General features: G+C 42.4%; 2 protein-coding genes and 1 long non-coding RNA gene across 10 annotated transcripts in view; 2 read left to right on the top strand and 1 right to left on the bottom strand.

Annotated features, from left to right (window-relative positions):
* The window catches only part of KLHL5 (kelch like family member 5), a 95,648-nt gene extending 82,377 nt beyond the window's left edge, over positions 1 to 13,271 (top strand). For 6 of the 7 annotated variants that reach the window (XM_048848554.2, XM_048848556.2, XM_048848555.2 and 3 more), the window contains 3 exons: positions 6,922 to 7,134; positions 10,279 to 10,450; positions 11,663 to 13,271. In XM_048848554.2, the coding sequence (XP_048704511.1) occupies positions 6,922 to 7,134; positions 10,279 to 10,450; positions 11,663 to 11,719 (442 nt within the window). In that variant the 3' untranslated portion in view covers positions 11,720 to 13,271. Of the gene's footprint in view, positions 1 to 6,921; positions 7,135 to 10,278; positions 10,451 to 11,662 lie in introns of those variants that run through there. The other variant, XM_048848553.2, reaches the window with a different exon arrangement.
* Positions 13,272 to 18,527: 5,256 nt separating this feature from the next.
* Positions 18,528 to 23,048, bottom strand: LOC125636012 (uncharacterized). Its single transcript, XR_007356451.2, has 3 exons — positions 22,943 to 23,048; positions 19,676 to 19,861; positions 18,528 to 19,387 (listed from the first exon to the last, which is right to left on the bottom strand). It is a non-coding gene; the product is annotated as an uncharacterized LOC125636012 (long non-coding RNA).
* Positions 22,999 to 26,255, top strand: part of WDR19 (WD repeat domain 19) — a 127,467-nt gene continuing 124,210 nt past the window's right edge. For both annotated transcript variants that reach the window (XR_007356450.2, XM_048848545.2), the window contains exon 1: positions 22,999 to 23,109. Coding sequence is in view for 1 of the 2 variants with exons in the window: in XM_048848545.2 (XP_048704502.2) it covers positions 23,062 to 23,109 (48 nt within the window). In the remaining variant the exon portion in view is untranslated. The remainder of the gene's footprint in view (positions 23,110 to 26,255) is intronic.

Here is a 26,255-nt window from a genome sequence, read left to right as displayed (position 1 = left end):
TTTGCAGGTGAAATTGGTAATGGAAGGTGATTTACTGAAGGTTCTAATGAAAACTCTGCAAAAACATACACATTTTTCACAGGTAGAAACAGAATTTAAGAAAGTGGTTAGTTTGTCCAATCATAAAGTCACTGGGAAGTCAACCTTGGCTCCCACTCAGAACATCAAGTTCACTGGGGCCCTGTTAGATTCCAGTACGTCAAAAACGTTTCTGCCGAACAACTGTTTTCAGACAATTTGCAACCTTTGCCTCAGTCTGCAGTCTCAGCCTTGCACGACAGTTTGGACAGTCTGAGGCTCTTGGGCCACATGTCTGTTACACACATGTGGTCCAGTTTGTGAAATTGCAGCTTCACCTCCTTCAAATCTGGTTCAGGACAGTTTACCGTCCCACTCTTCACACCCTAGACAGACTGGTTAGTCTTCCTCCACTGGTCCTGAACTCTTTACAGTGGTGGATGCATCCAGAGAATGTTTGCTAAGGCATTCCCTTTGTCCAGCCTTTGCCAACCAGGTTGGTTGGATTGGTGGGTGCACCTGGGGTCACTGAAAGTTCAGAGACTATATTCGGAGCAGGAGGCCTCACTCCATATCAATATGCTAGAGCTTCAGACCATCTAGAATGCATGTCATGCTTTTCGGGATCATATTAGAAACTCAGTGGTTCACATATTGACAATACCACCACAATGTACTATGTGAACAAAGACAGGGGAGCACACCTCTGGTTGCTCTACTTAGAGGTGATCAGTCTGGGGCAGTTCTGCATTGAGGAGAACATTATTCGAAAAGCCATTCACTTGCCCGGGGTTCAGAATCATCTTGTGGACTCTCTCAATAGATATTTTTCTCTGAGTCATGAGTGGTCCCTGAAGACCAGTGTCCTCCAGGTCATCTTCACAGTTTTGGGCATCTCAGCGATTGACCTGTTTGCTAAAAGGGACAGTGCAAAATGTCATCTGTTCTGCTTTCAAGGGAGCTTCAGTCCAGGCTCCCTTTTGGATGTGCTTCCACCTCAGCTGTCAGTTGGCTGTCTTGTTCGCCTTTCCCTTGATCTCGATCATCGCTCACATCATAAAGCTCAAGGCAGATTGAGCCAAGATCATTCTCATTGCACCAATGTGGCTGAGACAGTGCTGGATCTCCAACCTTCTCGTATTGTCAATTCAGCCCCCCCCACCATACTGCTTCGTCCCCATCCCGTCTTACTCACTCAGAGCCAAGGCTGCACCTTGAATCCTGTGCTCAGCTCCCTGCATCTCATGGTGTGGCTGTTGCATGGCTGAATAAGGAGGAAAAGCAGTGTTTGGTGGCTGGCCAACAAGTCCTCCTTAAGAGTAGAAAACCTGCCACCAGGATGGCCTGTTCAGTGAAATGGAAGTGATTTTCAGTGTAGGCATTAGCCTGTGGAATCCAAACAACGGTGGTCTCTATCCAGGACATTTTGGAGTACTTGCACTTTCCATCATTGGGGCTTGCATTTAGTTCATTCAAAGTGCAGATGGCAGCCATATTGGCATGTCTTCCCCTGATTCAGGGAAGATAAGTCGTCTTCAATGCTGTGTAACCAAAACTATTTCATATTTAGTCTTGATGCAGGATGTTATCCATTTGGAGATTGTCTGCAAAGAGACCACTTGACCCTTCATGAGATCCACATACAACACAAACAAGGTGAAGCACAAAATGATTTAGTGCTGTCCAGATAAAAGGCTAGACATTGCCTGACATCTAAAATATGGAAACACTGCTCCTCCAGAGATGAATGCAGCTTGGGAAAGAACACAGCTAAATATGTTGCCTACTTCAAATGAAAGTGAGAAACCACTGCAGACAAACATTTTGGATGCAGTCATAAAGTCATTTAGTTTTTGCAGAATTGTGTATAAGGAAGCTCTGCCATCAGAGCCTTCAACTCTCACACTCCTTGCAGATGTTATCACTATGAGGAATGCAGTTTTCTGGCACAACAGTGGAAAGGGCCAAGATGCCAGGGGCTTGAATGGAGGTCCCATTAAGGCCACTAAGACTGAGTTAAGGTCCCACAGAGGAATCAGCTCTTGGACAGGAGGATGGAGATGAAGGAGCCTTCTAAGAATCTTGTTACCATGGCTACTGCTTATGAGTCACCTGGCTGCATCTACTTGAAGAAGAAGAAGAAACAGTTACTTACTATAACTGTGCTGTAACTGTGGTTCTTTGAGCTGTGGTGCAGACATGCATTTCATGACCCACCTTCTGTCCCCTCTGTATCGGAATATTGTTTTCAGGGGGAGGGTCAGGGTAGCGTTGTCTCATGTAGCCAGGGAAGGGGCTATGGCCATGAAGGGCGAATGCCACCCCTCTGTGGGTACTGCTAGGCAAATTTCTCGAGCTCCAGTGCGCTGGATGCGCAAATACCTAAATGGAATACATGTCTGCATCACATCTTGAAGAACCACAGTTATAGTAAGCATTTCTTCCACCACTTCATGTGGAGGACTTTTCGACAGTTTGATAATTATCACTATCCGGAAGCTTTTCTTGATATACAACTTAATTTTTTTCTATATTAATTTTATCCAGTTACTCCTAGTTACAATCTGTGTGCTGCACTTAAAAAATGGTGCTTCCCTCCTTGGTGTTCACATCCTTCAAATAGTTGTAGATTATCATAATACTCCTTAATCGTCTCTTGAGCCGTGTCTGTACTGGGGATATTTGTACCCAGGTAATTATACTGGTGCTGCATCAATACATGTAATCCCCAGTATAGAGAGGCCCTTAACCAAGCTGCACATTTACTCTTTAAATTTTCCTTACAAATCAATCCCCACAGTATTTTTATTTTATTTATTTATTTATTTATATATATCTGAACTCTCTCCAATTTGTCTGTCTTTCTAGTAATGAGATTCCCGTACCTGAATGTGATATTTCAGATGCATACCTGTATAAAGAGAGAGTAGCTCCTTGCTCCAAATCCTAATGTGATGCTTCTGCATTAGCAGCCCAAAATTCCATTGACCTTTTTTCTTTGCAGTATCATATTGCAGATAAGTTTACATCTGATTCAGCAAGGTAATTAAACACATGCCTAACATAAGCATATCAATAATTCCGTTGATGTCAATAGAGGTACTCACGTGTTCAAAAGTTAAACACATGCTTAAGTAAATTGCTGAATCAGGGCCTAGGTACCTATTCCTATCTCAGTATTTTACCACTTACTGTAGCTATGATCCTTTAGGCAACTTTTTAGTCTCTGTGACTCTTCATATTTGTGGCAGTTTGATTTCATTCTGAGGGTAAAAATTAATTGGATATTATGTCAAATGGTTTACTAAAACCCCCAAAATATTACATATACCTCAAGTTTCTCTGTCAAGATTTATTCTTCATTAATCCACATTACTGACTGTTTAAAGTTTGTTATCCTACATATGTTTAGTAATTTATTTAAATAAAGACACAGGTTAAAATTCCAGTATTTGGAATGTTTATTTTACACTATTTCTCAGAACATTTTCATTATGTTCTCCAGTTACTTGCTCATCAAGTTCTTTGAACAATCATCTCCATTTTTCATTGGGACATGACTTGCATAGTAGGCTACTATTTTATAGTGTATTCATTCTTAAGAGGAAATTAAAACAATGAGACTAGTGAGGACTATTTGATCTACAATGTTTTGAAAAGTGATATTATTTTGAAACATGAAAGTATATTGGTTCCTACTGAAAAACTGGTATTTGTCAAATGTTACTTCACGATGGTATCTGAGATATCTGTTATTTCCATGTTTAGTATAGGAAAAGATGTGCATGGTAATTTTTTGCAAATGCTGACAATATAATAGTTACTATTTATAGTACCTGCTGATTTGATTGTTCAAACTGTATCATTCTCTGCACCAAATGAAACCATTTTGAATAATGGCACTTCAGGATGCCTTTTGAATTGAGCAATATCACAGATTAAATTTACTAGCTTTTTTTACTGATGTGTTGACTTCTTCATTAGAATACTTCCTGGAGTGTTGGAGTGGTATCCTTCAACATAAGAGCATTGGGTATGTAGCATACCCACAATTCTGTTTGTGAATTGCTCATGGATATTATGAAAGTTGCCAATATCTGATCATCATTATTATTTTCTGAGTTTTTCTTCGTGTTCACCTGTCATGTAGTGCATCTAATACTGGATTTCTCCTTCCATTCTTAAAGTAGTGCCTTAATTGTTCATCAGTTTGAAAAGCTGTTACTAGAGTGAGCCAAAAACTTTTGTGTATTAGAAAAGGACAAACTACACCATCTAGTGGATGTGAGGACATTATCAAGAGCTAAAATTTGGAGGCAGAATGTTTTTTTTAAACTGGTAAAACAAGGCTTTGATATGGCCCTGTCATTTTGAATTTCACTATACCATGTTTTAAACAGGCATATCAAACCTAAATACAAAGCACTTTCTTTCTTCAGTATGCCCATTCTACAAGGGGGAATAGCCAGCTTGGGATTTAGGCAAAAGTTTAAATACTGTACAATTTTTGGTATGTAGTTTCCTGGAGATAATGCTGGATGTTCGGATTTTATTATGAGATGCCCTTTTCTAGTTTAATTTTTTTGGAGCAGTACTGATTCTGGCTCTTCACCAAAATTATGTTATGCAGGTTCACCCTCTGCAAATCTATACAGATACTGAATAATATACCCAGTTGTGTTTATATTAAAATAGAGGGGACATGGAAGTTGGGGTTACTCACTGTGGAGGAGTTACATTTTCTTTCCCTTTTCAAGTGCAGCTCCATCAGCTTTATTCTTTGTCCTTCCTTCCCTCTTAAACCAGGGTAGCAACTTCATTTTCTTTTTCTTTCTTTCTCTTATAATCAGACTGAAATGCAGAGAGCTTCAGAGAGCATGCCACTGCTAAGGGAAGGGCTAGACAATTTTATCTCAGCCCGGAGTGGATGCTACCCTGCTATACTGGGGGAGCTGCACTAAAGACAGGAAATAGGGGCTTCCTCCATGGTGAATAATGTAATTTTTAAATTGTATTTGGGAGCTTTGATTTGGAGCAATAGCCTATTGTGATAGCATGCTACCAGTGCTGAGGAAAACTAAAATGTATTAAATAGTTGCTAAATGATCTAACTGGTCCCTTTAGTGTTGCAGTATATATGATTGAACTACTGCTGATTTCATGAAGAAGATGTATTTAATTTTTTTTAAATCCATGACATTTATTGCATATGGGTAAAATTTTTCAAAAGCACGTAAGTTACTTAGACTCTTAAGTTATGTCTACACTATGAAATTAGGTCGAATTTATAGAAGTCGGTTTTTTAGAAATCGGTTTTATATATTCGAGTGTGTGTGTCCCCACAGAAAATGCTCTAAGTGCATTAAGTGCATTAACTTGGCGGAGTGCTTCCACAGTACCGAGGCAAGCGTCGACTTCCGGAGTTTTGCACTGTGGGTAGCTATCCCACAGTTCCCGCAGTCTCCGGAAATGAGATTCAAAAGTTCGTGGTTCTCTTCCTGTCTACCTGTCCAGTGCATCTGAGTTGAGAGTGCTGTCCAGAGCGGTCACAATAGAGCACTCTGGGATAGCTCCCGGAGGCCAATACCGTCGAATTGTGTCCACAGTACCCCAAATTCGACCCGGCAAGGCCGATTTAAGTGCTAATCCACTTGTCAGGGGTGGAGTAAGGAAATCGATTTTAAGAGCCCTTTAAGTCGAAAAAATGGGCTTCATCGTGTGGACGGGTGCAGGTTTACATCGATTTAACGCTGATAAATTCGACCTAAAGTCCTAGTGTAGACCAGGGCTTAAACACTTTTGAAACCAAGACTTAAATTGCTATTGAAAATGGGGCTTGGGCTCCTAAGTCATTTAGGTATAGAACTGGGTGAAATGTTTGGACTAATAGTTTATTCATTGAAAAACACAGTTTCAGTAGACTATTCAGTGAACTATTTGTGAATGTGATATGAATTCATTCAGTAGTTTTGGCCCAAAAAATATTTTTTGGGACTTCAACATGAAACGATTATTGTTTTGATTCACCAAAATGTATCGCAACTTTTGCATTCAGTTCAGGTCAAACTAAAAAATTTTTGATTCCCTGACCCTACCCCCAGAACTGCCAGCAAACAAAAAAATCAGCTATTCACCCAACTTTGTTTAGGGTAAAAAATTCAAGAGCACCTATGTCAATAGGATGGATCATAAGTGCTTTATTAAGGACATCACATGTGTTGACAGTATTTTAAATGCTTGATTATCGTTATTAGATGTTTATAATGACTGAAAGAAAAAGATTAAAACAAAACCTTAACTTCCATCTGAGTTCTAGTTGTAGAACCTTCCACTGAAATTTCAAGACATTCCTCTGAACTTTTGTTCTTAACAAATTTGAGAGAGTCCTCAGCCACAATCATCTGTCACATGAAGCTTACATCCTTTGCATTTGAAAAGTTTGAAAAAAACATTGTTATGCAATTCTTACTGAAATCATTATTCTGCTATTTGGAACAAAGGTAAACTTTTTTTTAGGTTAGGACTAGTTGAAATTGTTTTTTTCTATAAAGGTTTGAAAAAATAAATGTTGTTATGATCCTAAGATATTTTTATAACATGCAAGACAAAAGGCAAAATACAATCATGAAGATTAAACAGTGAAAAGTGGGTCAGATAAATTTGAATATTATTAAAAATATCTAATAATCATTATTTCAAAGATTTTTATTTGAAAAAAAGCTATCTTCCCAATGCCCAGATCATTATCTAGTTCTCTGTTATGTTTTTCTTCACCCCTTCAAATTCATTCTAGCTAATTTTATTTTCCTTAATAACCATGTATAAAAATGTATCCTATCAATGAGGAAATACTATTACTGTAATATTTATTTTATGAGTTCAGTTGGTTTCTTTTCTTTACAGGCTTTATGCAGTTGGTGGTCGGGATGGAAGTTCTTGTCTCAAATCTGTGGAATGTTTTGATCCTCATACTAATAAATGGACTCTCTGTGCTCAAATGTCAAAGAGAAGAGGAGGTGTGGGAGTAACTACTTGGAATGGGTTCCTGTATGCTATTGGTGGGCATGATGCTCCAGCATCAAACTTGACATCCAGACTGTCAGACTGTGTGGAAAGGTAATACCTAGATGAGGATAGTGCTGGTGAAAGTGTGTGTCATGATTTTCACAAAGAGCTTCAATGAGAACCTGTTAAAATGGTCATATAATTTTAATACTAGTAAATATGTAAACACATACCATGTAATCAAAACGCTATTTATAATATGGTTCATATCCAACAGAGTAAAAATACCATCTTATTGCACTTTATCCAGAAAAATTATTTTGTTTTCTAACAATCTCATTGAAGGATTCAGAATTCATTTTAAGAAAAACTTTTAATCAAGATGCTTACAAACACTAGTGTTTCACACAAACTGGCCTTTCACAAGAGATAGAACTTTCTCCATTTATAAGGTAACTTTTAAATGACTTACTATTCAATTTCTGTCCAATCCTTTAATGTCACCTCTTTCATGGTTCCCCTTGACGTTATGGAAAAATCAGGTATGTCCACCATTCACGAGTAATGCAATCATCCCAAAGATGAAATGGACTGATAGAAAATGGTTATTGGAACAAGTCTGGGATGACTGCATTACTCACAAAAGGCAAAACTAGATGTGAATTATAGAGGTCTCATCAAACAAGTAACAATTATAGTAAAAACTTTATACTGCACAGTCACATATTTTCTCTACACTGGTGTCAGGTTTCCAGATCTCTGAAATATCCTGTTATGAGCATACTGAGCCAGCTGAACTTTTTCCTGATACAACACACTCCCTTTTTATTAGGGAGGCAGATTTTTCAAAATCATCTAATAAACACAAGCCTCAGTGAAAATCAGTGGAACTTGTGCTAAATCCTGTAGGATTTTTTTTTTTTAATCTCCACCCTGAACTGTGTTTAGCACTAGCATTTCAGAAAAGAAAGGAATTTCAGGATGGGAGCTTTCTTCTTCCCCTGGACTTGATCCCTTCAAACTGTCCTGCTCCCAAGAGGCTACCAGTCTCTCCTTTCCTGTGACTTCCCACAGCCTTTTCTGTGACTCTTGAGCCCACTTCTTTATTCACAAATTTCTTGTGTTTGAGGTTCCAGTTCAGAAACCTTTCCAGTTAAGCCCCAGAAATGTTGCTTTCAAGTTTTTAGTGCACTAAAGCCGTGCACCCAAAAATTAAATGTGGAAGTTGAAGTACCAAGCCTTGCAGAAAGGCTTGCAGATATGCAGCCCCATTGCACCACAAATTAGATTCTAGAAGTGGATGGGGAGTTCTAATGCTTGAAGAAAGGTCATGGGAAAGATGTGCATCAATTTTTGCCCAAATGTCACCTGATGAGGTTGACATTTCAGTTCTGAAACAGGATTATGAATAACATGATATTCATAAATAGCATCTAGAAAAATTTATGAAATACGTTAAAATGGATTACTAAATGATCTTTGTTACGCCAAATTTTAATTTGCAAGTTGGAATAGAATTGCTACAGTACATGTGTTTTGTTTATTTCTGATTTGCTCTCTCCTTCTAAATCAGTGGGATGGAGGTGTTGAAATGTCTACAAAACCAGCATAAAATAAATTTACTGCAAATATAGTAATCTAAAAATTAACTTCATAAAATTCACTGTGAAATTTGTGAATGCTTGTTTGCTACAGTACACTGATACTGTGGTAGGTTTTCAAGAGCATCACATTGTTATAAATCAATTATACAAATCAAATTGACAAACACTATGTAAAGTTCATAATTCACTGTCTTTCAGTACATAATGCACTTTGTCTGCTGCATAAGTTTCAGGCAACACTTCCACACTATGACTCTACATGAATAAGATGTGTGCTTCCAACAGACACCTACTGCACAAAAGAAAAAGGTGCCAGAAAGACACTCAAAACTCATTATATCTTTGCATCTCATGCAAAGAAATTAACACCAATGTTTCATCCCCCCAAACTCACTTTCAGGGGTGTTGGATACCTTCTTAGCGAGGGATATATTTTCTTTTGATAATCCTGTGCCTTAAAGGCATTTTATTGATGTGATTCCCTCTAGAAATTTGTTTTCTTGGCATTGTCTTTTCTTGTAACTATGCTGGCTAATCTGAAAAGGAGACATTTGCAGATTGAGTCAAAAACAAGTTTTTAAAAGATGAGTTTGGACTCTCCAATTTTAATTCCTGACCTGTCTGTTAGACTGTTGATGTACTCTAGGCTCAAATTTAACTGAGGTGTTTTCAATGTACCACTTGTCTATTATTGTTTTTGTGATCCTAATGACACCAGTTTATGCAAGAAAAGTTCTGGTAAATTGCTGTAGAAGAGTTTTTCCGTGTACACCGAGTCAACGTTTTTTCTATATAGTTTTTGCAAAAAGCAATGATTAATTTATTTGTCCAATGAATCTCCTTAGCAACACTGCATTATTCTGTATGTAATTTGGGATTTAACAGTTGTCTGTCTGTAAGATGAAGAGAGCACTAAACTCTTACAGAGTCTGGCAACAGAACTTGATTCTGGAGCAGAGCATGTTTGGTCATAAAAGAGGAAAAAATTGTTTTAAAAAAAATTATCTATTATGTAAAAGCGAAAAAAGATAAACATAGTCCAGAGATTTCTTGGGCCCCGGTCACACAAGCTACTCCAAGTTACGTGGTCCAGCTTGCAGGATTGTGGAAAGGTGAACTGGTAAAGTTATCTCTTTAACATATCATTCATATATACTGCTAAATTAAGTTACGTACAGTATTGTTAGCAGTGCTACGTATCTTTTTCTGTTTCTGTATGTGACAAAGTGAGGCTTTTTTTATTAATAACTTGAATTTTTGTTCATGCTTTCAGAAATAATCAACTTTACATGTAATTTCCCATCTAGTAAATAAATTCATTTAACCTTGTCACTACACCTCTGGATGTGCTACAACTTAAAATATTTCAACTGAAATTATGGGACCTGTACAGTATGTTTGGCCATGCAGGAGGTGTGCATCTACTGAATGTACCTGATACTGACTGCACAGCCTCAGTGAAATGATTAACCAAATGCTGCTTTTAAGGGAAAGGTTTAAACAAGTAAGAAATCCTTTTAATTTCACACCCGAAGAGAGAATACTCCTTTACTGATTCCACTAGATAGTCTAGTACCTTGAGAGTCAATTTCAGTATTTTGAATGGAATTTTACGCAACAATATTAGACTTTTACAAAAATTATCTTTCAGATATGATCCAAAAACAGATGTGTGGACTGCAGTGGCCTCCATGAGCATTAGCAGAGATGCAGTGGGAGTGTGTCTTCTTGGTGACAAGTTGTATGCTGTTGGAGGATATGATGGGCAAACCTATCTTAATACAGTGGAGTCTTATGATCCCCAGACCAATGAGTGGACACAGGTACAATTTTCTAATTAAATTATATGGTATTATTTATTTTAGTGATGCCAAAAGTGTGCTTGGTGCCTCCCAGTGAAGAAAAAAGATAAAGTACATGCCCCAAGGAGCTTACCCGCAATGAGGAGATTACAAAACAGTAGATGTAGCAGAAGGACCGAGACAAAGACAAAGATTTTCAAAAATAGAAGCTTAAAGTTAGGTGCCTAAATCAAAGATCTGATTTTCAAAAGTGCTGAGCACCCATCAGCTCCCATTTTCCTATATTTGAAAATCTTGGCCAGTGTCAAGACGATTGTGATTATTCAGCATGGATAGTGCAGTATGATGAAACAAAGATTTTTTTGAAAAATAGATGAAAATAAGTACAAGAACTTGTCCTCTAGTTTTCTTTTTAAAACAAAATAAGATTTTTTTTAAAAAAAATTTGTAGGGCCCCATTTAGTTCTCTCACTGCCTATTATCAGGTCCCTCTTATCAAGGCTGATCTGATTTGCCTGATTTGCTCATCTTGGCATCTATTTTATCTAGATACTATACTCATACCATGATCATCATCATGGTATATGAGCATCTAGTGAATAGACTACAAGGCTGCCCTACTTTCTCCTTCATGCACAAACCTCCAAGTGCTGCTTTTTTTCAGGTGATCAGGAGCTGTGTTAAAGCTGCATTAAAAGACTTGCACAACACAAGCTATTTGCAGTGTGCAAAAACATTTCTTGGTTCTACCAAATCTATGAGCAATGCTGCATACTGTTCAATGTCATCCACAGGATTAGGATTGTTGCATAGCAATGAAATGAAGGCCCAGTACCAAGTACTGTTATACACAGAAGTACAGTGTTAGATGATAATCCCATTTTAAAATATAATATAATATAATAATACTTGATTTTTTAAATATTCAAATAAATATTATTTTAATATGAAGAATACTGTTTATGAGGTTTGCCATTGACTTTAGAGAGCAGAATTTGGTCCTACAGAAGAAAATATTGCTGTTTCTCTGAGCATTTTTATGCCAATCTTCAACCCATTTTGTTAATTTTTAAAGTCAGATTACAATACAAAGCACCTAAAAATATGACATTACAACCTTAATTACTGTGGTACATTATCAGTTCTGAAAATCTGTCTTTTTTTTAATAAAGTTGATTATATTTATTTTATAAACATACCACATGTCAGTCATTTTTTGTTTTTTTGTTATAGGTTGCACCATTGTGCCTAGGAAGAGCTGGAGCATGTGTTGTGACTGTAAAACTCTAATTATTTTGTATATGAAGATACTAGTCTCCTCCATAGACTCACTACTTTTTTCTCAAGTGAATTAATACATTACCAGTAAACAGAGGTACTGTGTATTTTCCTCAGAACTAAGTGTTTGGTCTTAAGATAGTATACAGCTAAACAATTTTGAATGGACCAATCCTAAGCACTTTTTAAAAAAATTACTTTGTTACCATATACATACAAGAATTGTATTTGTAAGCTATTGTACTGCGGCCAGTTGATTGCCAACAGATACTTTCTTCTTAGAAAATGCTGAGACTGAGTGAGTCTATTATAAAATAATTGAATGTTACAGATTAGGGACCCTGATCCTGCAAACATGCGTGAGAGTGACTTTATTCACAGAAGTAGTCCCACTGATTTCAGTGGGCATAAGATGTTGGAGGATCAGGCCCTAGATATTTAATTTGCCTATACTGAAGGTGTTTTGCTGCAGCTATGTAGGATATTATTTTTCAGTGCAGACAGACAAACCAATTGTAAATGGCAGGCATATTTCTTGCCTTGGAGATGAAGGTATATATTTGGTGACTATATTGCACTTTTTTCACCATAACTGAGGTTTAGCAACCTTTTTATTTAACCAAAGCCTTATTTTAAATATTTTCTTTTTATTATGCTAAGAGAAATCTGCTACTTAATACTCTCTGCAGGAGTTATGCAGCATCCAGTATACTCTGGATATTTAAAGGTTTTAGGTAACATGCAGTATATTTCTTTACTTAATTCCATCTCATATTATTTATACTTGATTGAAACTACTCTTCGTGAGTTTTTCCTTTTAAAATAAATTAAGTGAGAGAGAGATCTGCAGTGTGATTAAAAGTGACCCAGCAGAAGTTAATATGAGTGCTTTGGAAACTCCTAAGCATTCCATTACATGAAGGTTAAAAAAGATCTATGATAATTGTTTTAAACTGCATTTAAATTGGGGATTTGCACTAATTTGAAGAGTACAGTTTTATAAGGTGAAATGAAACACTTGTGCTGTTTTTCCTATAACGTTACTTCAACAAATAAAGGTGTCAAGCCTACAAGATGTTAAGTGCCCTCAGTTGAGGATATTCAACATTTTGCATAAGAGTAATAGTACCTCACAGGATCAAACCCAATTAGTTACATTATTTAATATTATAGTGAACTTCCTTTGAGATACTTTATAATTTGCCTTTTTGATTCGATTGTTATAGTTCATTACACAGAACTGTGCAAACATTCCAAATGTTCTCTGAAAGTTTTGTGAGGGATTTTTTTGTTTGTTTGTTTGTTTTGAGGGGGGGGGCATTTGCTTTTCTGTGCCTTGTTTCTTATGTTTTCAAACAGTATAATACATGATTGTTTCTTTGTAATGGAAAATTTGAAGATGTGGGCTCATTGAGAGTTTGTGAAAGTAAGTTCAAAGTGTCTGATACCCAAAGTCTTTGTACATTTGTAATGTTTAAATACAAATGTAAATGTTAATGCTCAATTAACTATTTATTGTTTTAAAAGAAATTGCTGAGCAGTAAAACTTTGATGAAATCTGTAATGTTTGATTCATTAATTTATCTTTCAGTGTACGCTGGTGATCATTGTTTAGTATAAATTGAATAGTGTTAAAATCTTTTAAAGTACAATTTCTATTTGGTGGTTTAGTGCCTCATTTTTGTACAATCTGTAATACAAACATTTTATGCTTGGATTAGCACATTTAAAACTGACTTATTTCAGCTGCTTTACATATTTTTTTTAAAAACTCATAATGTTGACTTCTGTTTTTACAAAAACATCTCCTCTATCTCTATCAAACATTTATAGTTGTTCTTCATTGTAATATCTCATCACCACAAACGAAACTCTTAGGCATTCCAAGAGGACCATACTCTTCATACCTCCATCTTTTGCACACCACCTTTTTAAATGGGACTATCCTGTTAGCCACTTGAGTTTCTTTCATCAGAGATTTTGAAATGACAAACTGAGGGACTACATTCCTCTTTTTCACAATACAGATATAGCATAGGCAGCAACCATGCAAGTATCTTCACTACCTTGTCAATGCCTATGTGAACCACCTCGAGGGATGACAGGATAGTCTACTTTCCATGTCCATTCGATCTTTGGTGTCTTTGAGACACTAGACAAAGAGGCTAACTACAGCCAGTTGACATATGTGCTTGCGTTAGCCTATATCAATTAACAGACTAAAATTAAATTAAGGAAACCACTAATCACATATACCCTTCCCTTATTCTGTATGGGCAAATTACTCCGTAATTGACTGCTCTGAAGTTTCTTGCACCTTTCCCTGAATCATCAGGTACCAGCTGTCATCAAGGATCAGGGAGACTGGGCCTGACAGATCAGTAGGTCAGTTCCTATGTTCTTATTTAACACTATATCTATGGAACTCATCAGCTGAGGGTAAGGGCCCAGGCATGGGCATGTGCTTCCTGGAGATGAATGCATGGCTTCAGAGATGGTGTTGACAGGAGGGCTTTCGTTTCCTCAACCATAGAATGGTGTTCCAGGAAGGAGGACTGCTGGGAAGAGATGATGTCCACCTAACCAAGAAGGGGAGAGCATCTTTGTGTACCAACTCACCAACCTAGTGAGCAGAGCTTTAAACTAGGTTCAAAGGGAGCAGGTGACAAAAGTCCACAGGTAGGTATAAAAAAAATGACCTTAACCAAAAGCTATAGGGGGTGGGGGATGGAAAAGTACAACAGGGTCATAGGAGCAACAAATAAGAGATAACAATGTAGTAATCTGCTCAACATCTTAGATGTGTATTCACAAATGCAAGGAGTATGGGGAATAAGCAGGAAGAACTGGAAGTATTAGTCCATAAACTAAATTGTGACTCAGCAGGCATCAGAGACTTGGTGGGATAAAACTCATGACTGGAAGATAAAAGGGGAAAAACAAGGGGTCTACTGTAGACCACCATATCAGGAAGAAGAGGTGATAAGATATTTCAAGAACAAATAGATACCCAAAACACAAGAACTGATTGTCATGAGGGACTTTACTACTCAGACAATGGATACAATGTCCAATAAGTTATTGGAATGTATTGGGGACCACTACCTGTTTCAGAAAGTAGGAAGTGTAACCAGGGGGACACACATTTTAGACTTGATTCTAATTAACAGGGAGGAATTGGTTGCAAATCTGAAGTTGGAAGGCAATTTGAAAGTGATCATGAAATGATAGACTTCATGATTCTAAGAAAAGGAAGGAGTGAGAAAATCGGAATAAGGTCAGTGGATGTCAAAAAAGCAGACTTTAACAAACTCAGAACTGGTAAGTAAGGTCCTGTGGATGTAAGGGAGAAAATAGTTCATTAGAGCTGGCAGTTTCTCAAGGAGACATATTGAAGGCACAACAGCAAACTATAGTGATTGTGGAGGATATAGGAAGACTAGTAAGAGATCAGTATGGCTGCATCAGGAGCTCTTTAGGGAAGAAATCCTACAAACAGTGCAAACATGGACAAATTGCTAAGGATGAATACAAAAGAATAGTACAAATTGCTAAGGATGAATACAAAAGAACAAGGGGACAAAATCAGAAAGCTGTGGCACAAAATGAGTTACATCTAGCAAGGGATATTAAAGGCAATAAGAGGTTCTATAAATACATAAGGAGCAGGAGAAAGACAAAGGAAAACATAGAGGATCTATTTAAAGTGATGGAAAGGTAATATTGGATGAGATCAAGAAGGCTGAGGTGTTTAATGCCTATTTGGCTTATCTTCACTAAAAAAAATTGTGATCAGACACTTAACATACTATTAACAACAACAGGGAAGAAACACAAGCCAAAATAGGGAAAGAACATGTTTAATATTTACATAAGTTAGATGTGTTCAAGTTGGCAGGGCCTGATGAAATGTGCCATAGGGTACTTAAGGAAGTAACTGAAACAATCTCTGAAGTGTTAAGAAGTATCTTTGATTACTCAGGGAGGACAGGTGAGGGGTCAGAGGACTAGAGAAGGGCAAACATAGTATCTATCTTTAAAAAAAGAGAACAAAGAGGACCTGGGGAATTATAGATCTGTCAGCCTAACTTTGATATCTGAAAAGTTACTGGAACAAACTGTTAATCAGTTTGTAAGCACCTGGGGGATAATAGGGTTAAAAGTAATAGTCTACACGGATTTCTTATGAACACATCAAGACAAACCATTTCCTCCTTTGACTACTGGCCTGGTGGATGGGGAGAAGCTGTAGACATGATGTATCTTGATTTTAATACAGATTTTGATACAGTCTTACATCACATTCTCATAATGCAACTAGGGAAATGTGGACTAAATGAAATGACTATAAAATGGTTGAAAGACCATACTCAGAATAGTTTTCAATGGTTTGCTATCAAACCAAGGGGAGGGAAAGGAGAGAGGGGATGTATGAAGTTGGGGTCCTGTAGGGGCCTGTCTTGTGTCTAGTACTAGTCAATATTTTCATTAATGACTTGGATAATGGAGTAGAGAGTATGCTTACAAAATGTGTGGATGATGCCAAGATGGATGTTGTTGCAAGTACTTTGGAGGACAGGATTAGAATTCAAAATAGCCTTCACAAATTGGAGATTGGTCTGAAGTCAACAAGATGAAATTCAATAAAGACAAGTATACAACTACAAAATGTGGGATAATTAGCTAGGCAGTTGTACTGCTGGAAAGGATCTGGGGGTTCTAATGGATCACAAACTTGATATGAGCCAACAATGTGATGCAGTTGTTAAAAAGGCTAGTATGCTAGAGTATATTAGCAGAAGTATCCTATGTAAGACATGGAGGGTAACTGTCACGCTCTAATCCGCACTGGTGAGGCCTCAGCTGGAGTCCTAGCTGGGTTCTGGGTGCCACACTCTAAGAAAGATATGGACAAATTAGAGAAAGTCCAAATAAAAGCAACAAAAAATGATAGATCATGTTTTCTAAACCCTTTATGAGGAAAGGTTAAAAAAAATTGAAATGTTTAGTCTTAAGAAGACTGAGGGGGCACCTGAAAAGTGTTCAGATATATCCAGGGCTGTTATAAAGAGGATGGTTATCAGTTGTTCTCCATATACACTCAGGTTATGCCTACATTATGAGCTAGGGTGTGATTCCCAGTTTGTCTACATACACTCCCACTGACTTCAGTAGGGCCAAGACTTCACTCTTAAGGATTGTGTACATGGTGGAGTAATATGTGCACTATGGCAGTGGTTTTCAAACTTTTTTTCTGGGGACCCAATTGAAGAAAATTGTTGATGCCAGTGACCCAACGGAGCTGGGGATGAGGGGTTTGGGAGGGGGTGAGGGCTGCAGGGTGGGGCCAGGAATGAGGGGTTCAGGGTATGGGAGGGGGTCTGAGCTGGGGGTGCAGGTATGAGGGGTTTGGGGTACAGGAGGGGCTCTGGGTTTGGGGGGGCCTCCGGGCTGGGGCACAGGGTTGGGGTGCAGGAGGGGGTCAGGGCTCTGGGCTGGGGGTGATGGGTTTGGGGTGCAGGAAGGGGTTTCGGGTTTGTGGGGGCTCAGGGCTGGGGCAGGTGATTGGGGCATGGGGTTAGGGCATGTTTACCACCAACAGCTCCCGATCAGCGGCACAGCCGGGGTGCAGAAGCAGACTTCCTGCCTGTCCTGGCACCGCGGACTGCACTGCGCCCCGGAAGTGGCCAGCAGCAGGTCCAGCTCCTAGGCAGAGATGTGCAAGCAGCTCCATGTGGCTCTCACCCGCAGGCACTGCCCCCCTTTCCCCCCCCCCCCCCCCGGCTTGGTGTGGAACCAGTGCTTGGGGCAGGGGCAGTGCGCAGAACCCCGTGGCCCCTCTGCCTAGAAGCCGGACCCACTGCTGGCCCCTTCCAGGGTGCAGCGCAGTGTCGGAAAAAGTAGGCACTAGCCTGTCTTAGCTGGGCAGCACCACTGATGTCCCAGTTTTAATGTCCCAGTTGGCGGTGCTGACCAGAGCCACTAGGGTCTCTGGGTGCTGAGCAAGGTGACCCAGTGCCTTACACGCTGTGACCCAGTACTGGGTTGTGACCCAAACTTTGGGTATGATTTCTGAAGCGCACTACGGAACATTAGGAGCATGCCAGCAGGAACTACATAGTCCAATTAAAATGCAACACACTAGTGTGTTTTAGAAATCACAACCCCACACAGTCTACATTACCCTGCCGTGTAGATAAGCCTCAGCGTGATATTATGAAACGTATCATGTTGAAGCCCCCATAACTTTAAAATAGTTGTGTGATTGTCTTCAATTTACCAACAACAAAAAAATACCCTGAAAGGAATCACAAAAATACTTTTTCCTTTTTAAAGAGAGGGAATATAAGACTTATAATGGAACTCTTGTCTCTGTAGTCCAGGATAATTTAGGTTTGGTAACCTGTAGTTAAATATCTGATGTGTAAAATTCTTAAATTAAATGGAGTTCCACAGAAAGTTGAAATGGTTCTCCAAGTATTGATAAGGTCTGTTTTCTCCTTTTATTTTATCTTACCTTCACTCTAATTACTTTTATTTTTTATTCTTAGAAGCAAAGTCAGAGGCTGGAAAGAATCATTGATCCACCTAATTTGTCTTCCTTTATGCTTACATATTTTAATTGTCTTTATCTCCCCTTTATTCATTATAAAAAACATAATGTTGGAACAGTCTATAATGGGTATGAAGAATTTCCTGATCCTGAAGTTTAGAAGCTTTCATTGTTAGTGTTCTTTTGAATGAAATTAGCACCCAACAATCAACTTGACTCAGTTCACTCATAAGTAACATTACAGACTTGTAATGCCAGTTCTTTCACAGAATATTGTAAGCCTAACTGAAAATTATAACCCTTACATTTGACTGTATATTCCTTTTTATTACATAAAAATAACATTTACTGAAATTGAACATCTGCTTGAGTGAAGGAACAACTAGCAGGCAACAACAAAAAGATGCCATACAGTTTCATTTTTTACATTATAAAAAAGCCTAATTCTGTGCACTTTTAAGCAAGCCTACTTTTATCCAATAAGTCCTCCAGCAGAGAGAATTATTCTTTCCTGCTATGTAAGTAAACACTGTTCAACCCAGTATCTTTTGTTGAACTATAGCAATCTTTTACAGGGATATCCAGTCATGATAATGAATTTAGCACTTCCTTTTGTAAGCTGTTCCATTTATTAAGAAGTTTTTATATTTTAATTTAAACTTCACACCACTGGTTCTTGGGTCACATACACAAGTAATACTACCTCCTTACTCCTGCTCAGCATTCTCCCATTTATACATCCAAGAATGATGGTTTGTTTTGTCCCAGTATCACAATGGGACATCACATTCTATTACTTACCTATCCTGCCCCCAAAATCCTTTTCAGAGTTGCTGCTTTTCAGGGTACAGTCCCTGATCTTGGAACTGACCAACTTCTTTGTTCCTAAATGTATGATTGTGGGGATGTAGTTCTGCTTTGACGATAGGTAAGGGTTGTATGCCTTCAGATGCTGTGATTAGCCAAGGCAGTGATCTACCCTCCTGAAAGGTAAAATAGCTGATGTTCTGGAGAGTCTATCAAGGCCACTGATGATGGGCCAGTAGGGTTGTGTTTTTTCTTTGTGTGTGGGCAATCAGTCTCCTCCCAGTATCCTTTAGACAACACCCAGCATGACGTTCCTTCAACTGCAAGACAATTACACATCTTTCAGCTTGCATTATTGTGTGAAAGCTATAGTGCACTTAAGATGACTAATAATAAAAACCAAAGCCTCTATGCCCATCCATTAGTCTAGTGCTAGCATTGTGCACTACCCTCCTGAAAAGTTAGATTGGAATTAAAGTTTGGCCCTTTATTTACTAAGCATGCTCTGAAAACAGTATGCTCAACATTTATCTGCCTAATACAGGTGCAGCATTAAAATGCTTAGAGGAGAATCATGTCCAGTATTTTACAGATAAAAGAATGATTACCAAGGCACAATATCTTGAGGATTAGTGTAACTAATGTGGGTCAACATCTGTGTGAGTTATGAATGCTCAGAAGAACTCCGTCATCTCCAGCTATTGCTTTTCTCCATTCTGTGTCCTTGCTTCTTTCTAGAGCTGCTGAATTTCAGGTCCAGTGTAGATAGCTTTTCGACAGCAATGATTTCAAACCTGTTAGGACCAGATTCACAAGTCAGATTTAGCCCCTGTACTGCTCAGGCAATACAAATGGGCAGAATTTTAGCAGCAAGTGGCCCATAGGAAATTCCCTTTGTATAGGGGAAGTACTCACTGGTGTGAAGCTGGAGCTGGACAGTTGCCTTCCCCATTAATGCTCCAGCACAGGTGCATAGAGGGGAGCGTTGTCTATCTCTGCTATACCTATCCTTTATTGATGTGAGCTCTGGATCCAAAAAAAAAAAAAGGGAAATGTGGAGGAGGGTACTCATGGGGGAATTCTGCACTACTGTGCATGCACAGAAGTTATGTCCCCTGCAGATTTCTTTGTTGCCCTGCAGAAAAATGACTTTTGACGGAAGCAAAGGGAAGCCACAAAAGCAGTCATGCGACCCTCCCCAGCACTATATTTTGCACGCCCAAGGCAGCTAGCAGAATGGTAAATCACTGTGGGGTGGGAGTGGGGACGACGCAGCTGGTGGCTCCTACCCTGTGCTGGGCTCAGCTGCTAGTCCTGGAGGACTGGACTTCCTCTTCACCTGCACAGCATCCAGGGCTGGGTCAGATCCACCCCCAGATTTCTCCTCCAGCTGTAGGAAGCTCTGCAAACTCTTCTCTCTCCCCCACCCCAGTACTTTCAGTGCCCATCACTCCTCAGGGGGAGGGATCACTATACAGGGAGCTGCTCCCTCTTCCGTCCAACTCCTGTGCATCCAGACCCCCTCAAACCCAGACCCTTCCACTAAGCCTCACTCCCCCACACCCTGAACCCCCGGACACTCCACTCCCCCTGCACCTGGACCATCCCGATGAGCCACACACACATGGATCCCCCCTCTACTGAGCCCCAACCAGCTGCACTTGGATCCCAACCCCACTAAACCCCACTCCCCCAGCCTCTGGAACCCCCCACACGCAGACCCCCCCTGCTGAGAACCAGCTACCTTCACTGGAGCACACTGCAGATTCCCAGTACTGTTGCACCCAGAACCCCAAAACAAACCCCTGTGCATCCAGATCCCTGCTGCACCAAGATCCCCCACTGGGTGGCCTGCACCCAGATTGCCCCACACAGAACCCTCTCAGCCCACACCTGGATCCCCTGACACTAGTCCCTCCACATGTGGATCCTTCTGGGCTGAGCCTGCCTGCCCACACCTGGTACAGAGGGGCAGGGCTCGGGGGTGTTTCTGGGGCAGGCCCAGGCCTTGTGCTGTATCAGGGTTGGGTGCAGCCTCACCGCTAAGTCCAGACGGTGATCACCCATCTCTGTGCAGCCAATGGCCTGTGCTCCCCAATGCCATGCTGGACCCTCCACACTTATTTGACCAATAGAATTTGAAGATTTTTAAATTATGCACAGAACTTTTAATTTTTTTGGGACAGAATGCCCTCAGGAGTAAGGAGGGAAAAGGATCAGGGCTGCACAGAGGTTTTAAGGGGTCTAGGCCAAAATCTGAAACTAAGACACCCCCCCACCCAACAATTTAACACCAAAGGAAAACTGGGGTAGGTGGAGTGAGAGTGAGCTTAGACTGTACTCAGCCCAAACCACAGACTTGACTCCAGCCACAGGGCCATACCTGTAGTTTGACTTCTATATTTGGGTAGGCAGCTCCACTCAGGCCAGTAGGGCTACATGGGGAACAAATTCTGCACCTGCCTGATGTTTGCAGTTGGGGGGACACCTCCCTCCCCCGCAAACTACACCCATGCTGGGAGTGGACCTGGCTCCCCACTTGGGCTGTTGTGACTGGGCAAACAGAAAGGGGTGAGAGGATGCAGCACCACTCAGGTTTGGGGGGGGGGCTCTCTTGCCCTCCCTGGCCCAGCAGGTGCCAAAGGTGGGTAAGTCACAGTCACTAGGAGCAAAAACAGAGAGCCCTAGAACCAAATCATTTTTTCATTCTCTGCTCTTGCTTCAACCTGAAGAAATTGTATAAGGGTATGTCTACACTAGGGACCTTACAGCGGCACAGCCGTATCCTACTCTTGTGCTGCTGTAAGGTCTCCCATGTAGCCACTCTTTGCCTGCAGGAGAGCATGGAGGTCTAACGGGTGGCTGGGCTGCTGTTGTCAACACAAAACATGCTTGGCTTTCAAGCAAACATGCCAAACCTGTGAAAAAAACACAGAAATTGGGTTTGTTTGCTTTTTTTTGGTTTAATTGGCTTGTGAGTTGCTTGTTGGCTAGTTTTTGGCTTGTAGCTTGTTTGGCATGTAGCTTGTTGCTTTTTTTTTTCTTTTTTGGGATCAGCTCCCAGCAAGGAGGAGCAAGCAGGGGTGAGACTCAGGGGTGCACAGCAGGCCCACCACAGTCCCAGACTGTACAGCAGGGGAGGGCGGGGAATCTAGTCACATAGATTATTGGGGTTCTTATGGATTGGCTTGTTTTGAAACGGGATTATCTTGATTTTTGGTTTATCGTGAAAGTAGAGTGTTTATTTACTACATGAGAGTTGGCAACTGTGCTTTCAAGCAAGCGCAGTCACACCCAGGAGGCAGTAGACAGCAAGAGCAGCAGCCCTAGACCTTGTGCTGCCTGTAACCCTTGTCTCCCATCGGGTACCCCCGTTGCGATCTGTCTGGTTTACACTGTAAGCGCCTCAGGGCCGTGACTTGCCAACGGCATCTGTAACGTGACCCGCACACCTAGGCCTGCAGGAACAAACGCTGGGGGAATGGTGGTGGGGAGCCCAGCGGGGCAGAGCATCCGCCCCACGCTGCTGAGGCCACTGGATTGCGGGGTGGCCCCGTTACCCGCGATGCCCCTGCGGCTCCAGGAACGCGTGACTGAGGCGGGGATCAGCTCCCACACCCAGGTCGGGGGGGCCCCCAAGCCCGACTCGGCCGCTCCCCCCGACAGCCAGAGAGAAGCCCCCGGAACGCGGCCCGGACAAGCCGCCGGTGCACGAGGGCACGGCCAGGGGCTCCGTCCTGAGTCCGGCCCCTCCCTCGGCTCTCCGCCTCCCCCGCCCGCCAGCGGCGCGCTCACTTTGGGGGTGGGGCTGGCTCCGGAGGCCGCCGGCAGCTACCGCGCTCAGATCGGATTCGGGCTGAGCCCCGCCTCCTCACCATGATTGGTCGTGGCGCCAGAGGCTCTTCCCTTGACCCCCGCCCCCAGATCTCCTGGGTGACTGGGACGCTGTTAGCGGTGGGGGCCGCGCTCCCCCTTGCCCTCGGAGCGGCAGCGCATGCGCACAGGAAATAGTGACTCGGGAGCCCCGGGCGAGAAGATGAAGGTAAAGTTCAAAAATGCCGTTATTGGGACGGGCATGGGGCTCACCGGGGACTGCCCCCCCCGGCTGCCTGAGCTCCTCTGGCGTGGGGGCCGTCGGCAGTTGTGGAGGCTGAGGGGCCTTGTGATTCGGCAGCCCGGCCCGGGGCCTGCAGCGCTTCGGCGCCTTACCCTGGCGGGGGCTGCCGCGCGTGGAGCGGGGTGACCCGGGGCGGCGGCCTCGGGGACACGCTGACGTGCCCTGCCCGGGAGGGCAGCGGCGACCCGAGGGGCGGGGGCTGCTTTAGAGCAGCGGGGGAGGGCGAGAAGCTGGGCGGGGTGAGTGGCAAGGGGGCGGATGGGGGCTCGCTGCTGCAGGGGGCAGCAGGGAATGGCGGCCCGCTCTGCTGTGTGGGATGTTGGGGGAACGGCCTGGGAGCGCAAGAGGGGCGTTTCGGAGCCGGCCCCGTGCCTCTCCCACAGGAAGGGGCGCTGCAGAGGAAGCTGCCAGAAACCCTGAAGTGGGCAGTGGGGGAATAACCAGCCCGGGGGGAGGGAATCTTCTTCCTGAACCCCAACTGTACAGGTCTAGCCCAGGGGTGGGCAAACTTTTTGACCCAAGGGCCACTGCAGAAGTCAGGGAAAGTCACTGAATCCTTGAGTTCTGTGACCTTCCTGACAACCAGTAAGTAAGGCTGCGTGTCTATCTTAGAACAAGTCTGGTCTATCTTATCTAGATACCTTAGGGCATGGCTACACTTGCAGATGTAGAGCGCTGTGAGTTAAACCCGCCTTCAGAGAGCACAGTAGGGAAAGCGCTGCAGTCTGGACACACTGACAGGAACAAGCGCACTGGCGTGGCTACATTTGCGGCACTTGCCGCGGCATTGGGAGCGGTGCATTACGGGCAGCTATCCCACAGAGCACCTCTTCCCATTCTGGCGCTGTGGCTTGTGGGAAGGGGGCGGGGGCATTCTGGCTCCTGTCCCAACGCCCCGTGATGCATCAGGTCGCATCCCAGCATTCCCTGTGCTTCTGTCCACATTTGGCACCATCTTTCAGCGGTTTTTGTGCTGCGCGCTCTGTCTTCCCTTTCAGTCTGCGGGAATGGAGCCTGAACTGCTGAGGAGTATGCTGACGAGTCTTGCCAGCACGTCGCGTTTGGCAGTCGAATTATTCCTTATGATCCAAAGTGACAGTGAGGGCTCCAATGATGATATCGGCTCTAGTAACGCATATGACACACACTTGTTTGCGGCGTTCACGGACATGCTCACCACCGTGGAATGCTGCTTTTGGGCTCGGGAAACAAGCACGGATTGGTGGGCTCACATTGTCATGCAAGTCTGGGATGACGGGCAATGGCTGCAGAACTTTCAGATGAGAAAAGCCACTTTGATGGGACTGTGTGAGGAGCTCACCCACACCCTGCGGCGCAAGGACACGAGATTGAGAGCTGTCCTGACGGTGGAGAAGCAGGTGGCTATTGCAGTCTGGAAGCTGGCAACTCCAGACAGCTACCGATTGGTCGCTAACCAGTTTTGAGTGGAGAAGTCGACTGTTGGAATCGTGTTGATACAAGTTTGCAGGGCCATTAATCTCATCCTGCTCAGAAGAACCATGACTCTGGGTAAAGTGCATGAAGTTGTGGATGGCTTTGCACAAATGGGTTTCCCTAACTGCGATAGATGGCACATACATTCCAATTCTGGCACCAGCCCACCTAGCCTCCAAGTATGTTAATCGGAAGGGGTATTTTTCTATGGTTCTCCAGGCGCTTCTGGATCATGTGGGTGTTTCATTGACGTTAACGCAGACTGGCCCGGAAAGGTGCATAATGCACGCATCTTTCTGAACACTGGCCTGTTCAGGAAGCTGCAAGCTGGGACTTTTTTCCCAGACCAGAAGATCACCATAGGGAAAGTCGATATGACAATTGTGATCCTTGGAGACCCTGCTTACCCTTTAAAGCCATGGCTCATGAAACCCTACACAGGGAGCCTTGACAGCAGCAAGGAGCGGTTCAACAACAGGCTGAGCCAGTGCAGAATGACTGTGGAGTATGCTTTTGGCTGTTTAAAGGGCCGCTGGCGCTCTCAGTATGGGAAGCTGGACCTGGCCAATGACAGCATTCCTGCGGTTATATCCATGTGCTTGTACCCTCCATAACATTTGTGAAGGGAAGGGTGAATGATTCACTCAGGCATGGAACTTAGAGGTTCAACACCTGGAGGCTGAATTTGAACAGCCAGAGAGCAGGGTTATTAGAGGTGCCCAGTGTGGGGCTGCAAGGATTAGGGATGCCTTGAGGGAGCAATTTGAGGCTGAAAGCCACCAATAATGTCTGGTGCCCTGCACAGGAGTGAAGTGCAGTGGTTCCAATGTTAGTAGGAATCTTTGTTTGCTACACTGACTTGCAGTGACTGTTTCTTTCCTGGGCTAAGGTATCTTTTACTTTATGCAATTATAAAGAATGTTTTCAAAGCCAAAAAATCCATTTATTGGAAAGAAACACAACTGCTCGGGAAACAGAAAGGGCAAGGGGGTGAGGTGAGGTGGGGAATGGTACAATCACAGATTTGTGTATGTCCTGTTACCATACTCAGCCTTCCTGTCTGGAGTGCTGTGCAATGAGTGCTGCACTTCAGGATGGCTATACTGCATGGTGATGGGGGTTGAGTGCAGTGGGTAAGGGTTCTAGTTTTCAGGGCTGGGTAGTAAAGCTACAGGTATTGGAGGCAGCTGGTAGTGGTAAGAACCCGGATGTTGGGGAAAGTGGGGAAATGCTGGAGGTAACATGGGGGCACAAGGGAAAGAGTTTTGGGACAAGGACTGCAGGGGGGGGTCGGGCATGGTAGTGCTCCACCTGCATGGCTACGAGTGCCTGGATCGAGTCCACTTAGTGCTCAATTATGCTTATCAGCCAATCCGTGCTTTGCTGCCGGAGCACCGCGCTTTTGTATCAGCGCTCCTCATTCTGCTGGCGGATCCTCCTTTCAGTGTCCCGCCACTCCTGCACTTTTCAGTTTTCATTACTTGAATGCTGCATTACTTCATGCAACATGTCTTCCTTGCTTCTACGTGGCCTCTTTCTGATTCTTTGGAGATAACACGGGTGGCTGAGATCTCAAGGTTGCATCTGTAAAGGCAAAATGCAACACTTAACAGAGG

The sequence above is a fragment of the Caretta caretta genome, chromosome 4, assembly GCF_965140235.1.
Source record: "Caretta caretta isolate rCarCar2 chromosome 4, rCarCar1.hap1, whole genome shotgun sequence".
In the NCBI taxonomy this organism is placed as follows: domain Eukaryota; kingdom Metazoa; phylum Chordata; order Testudines; family Cheloniidae; genus Caretta; species Caretta caretta.
Note: the sequence above shows the minus strand (reverse complement) of the source record. Positions and strands in the feature narration are given on the sequence as shown.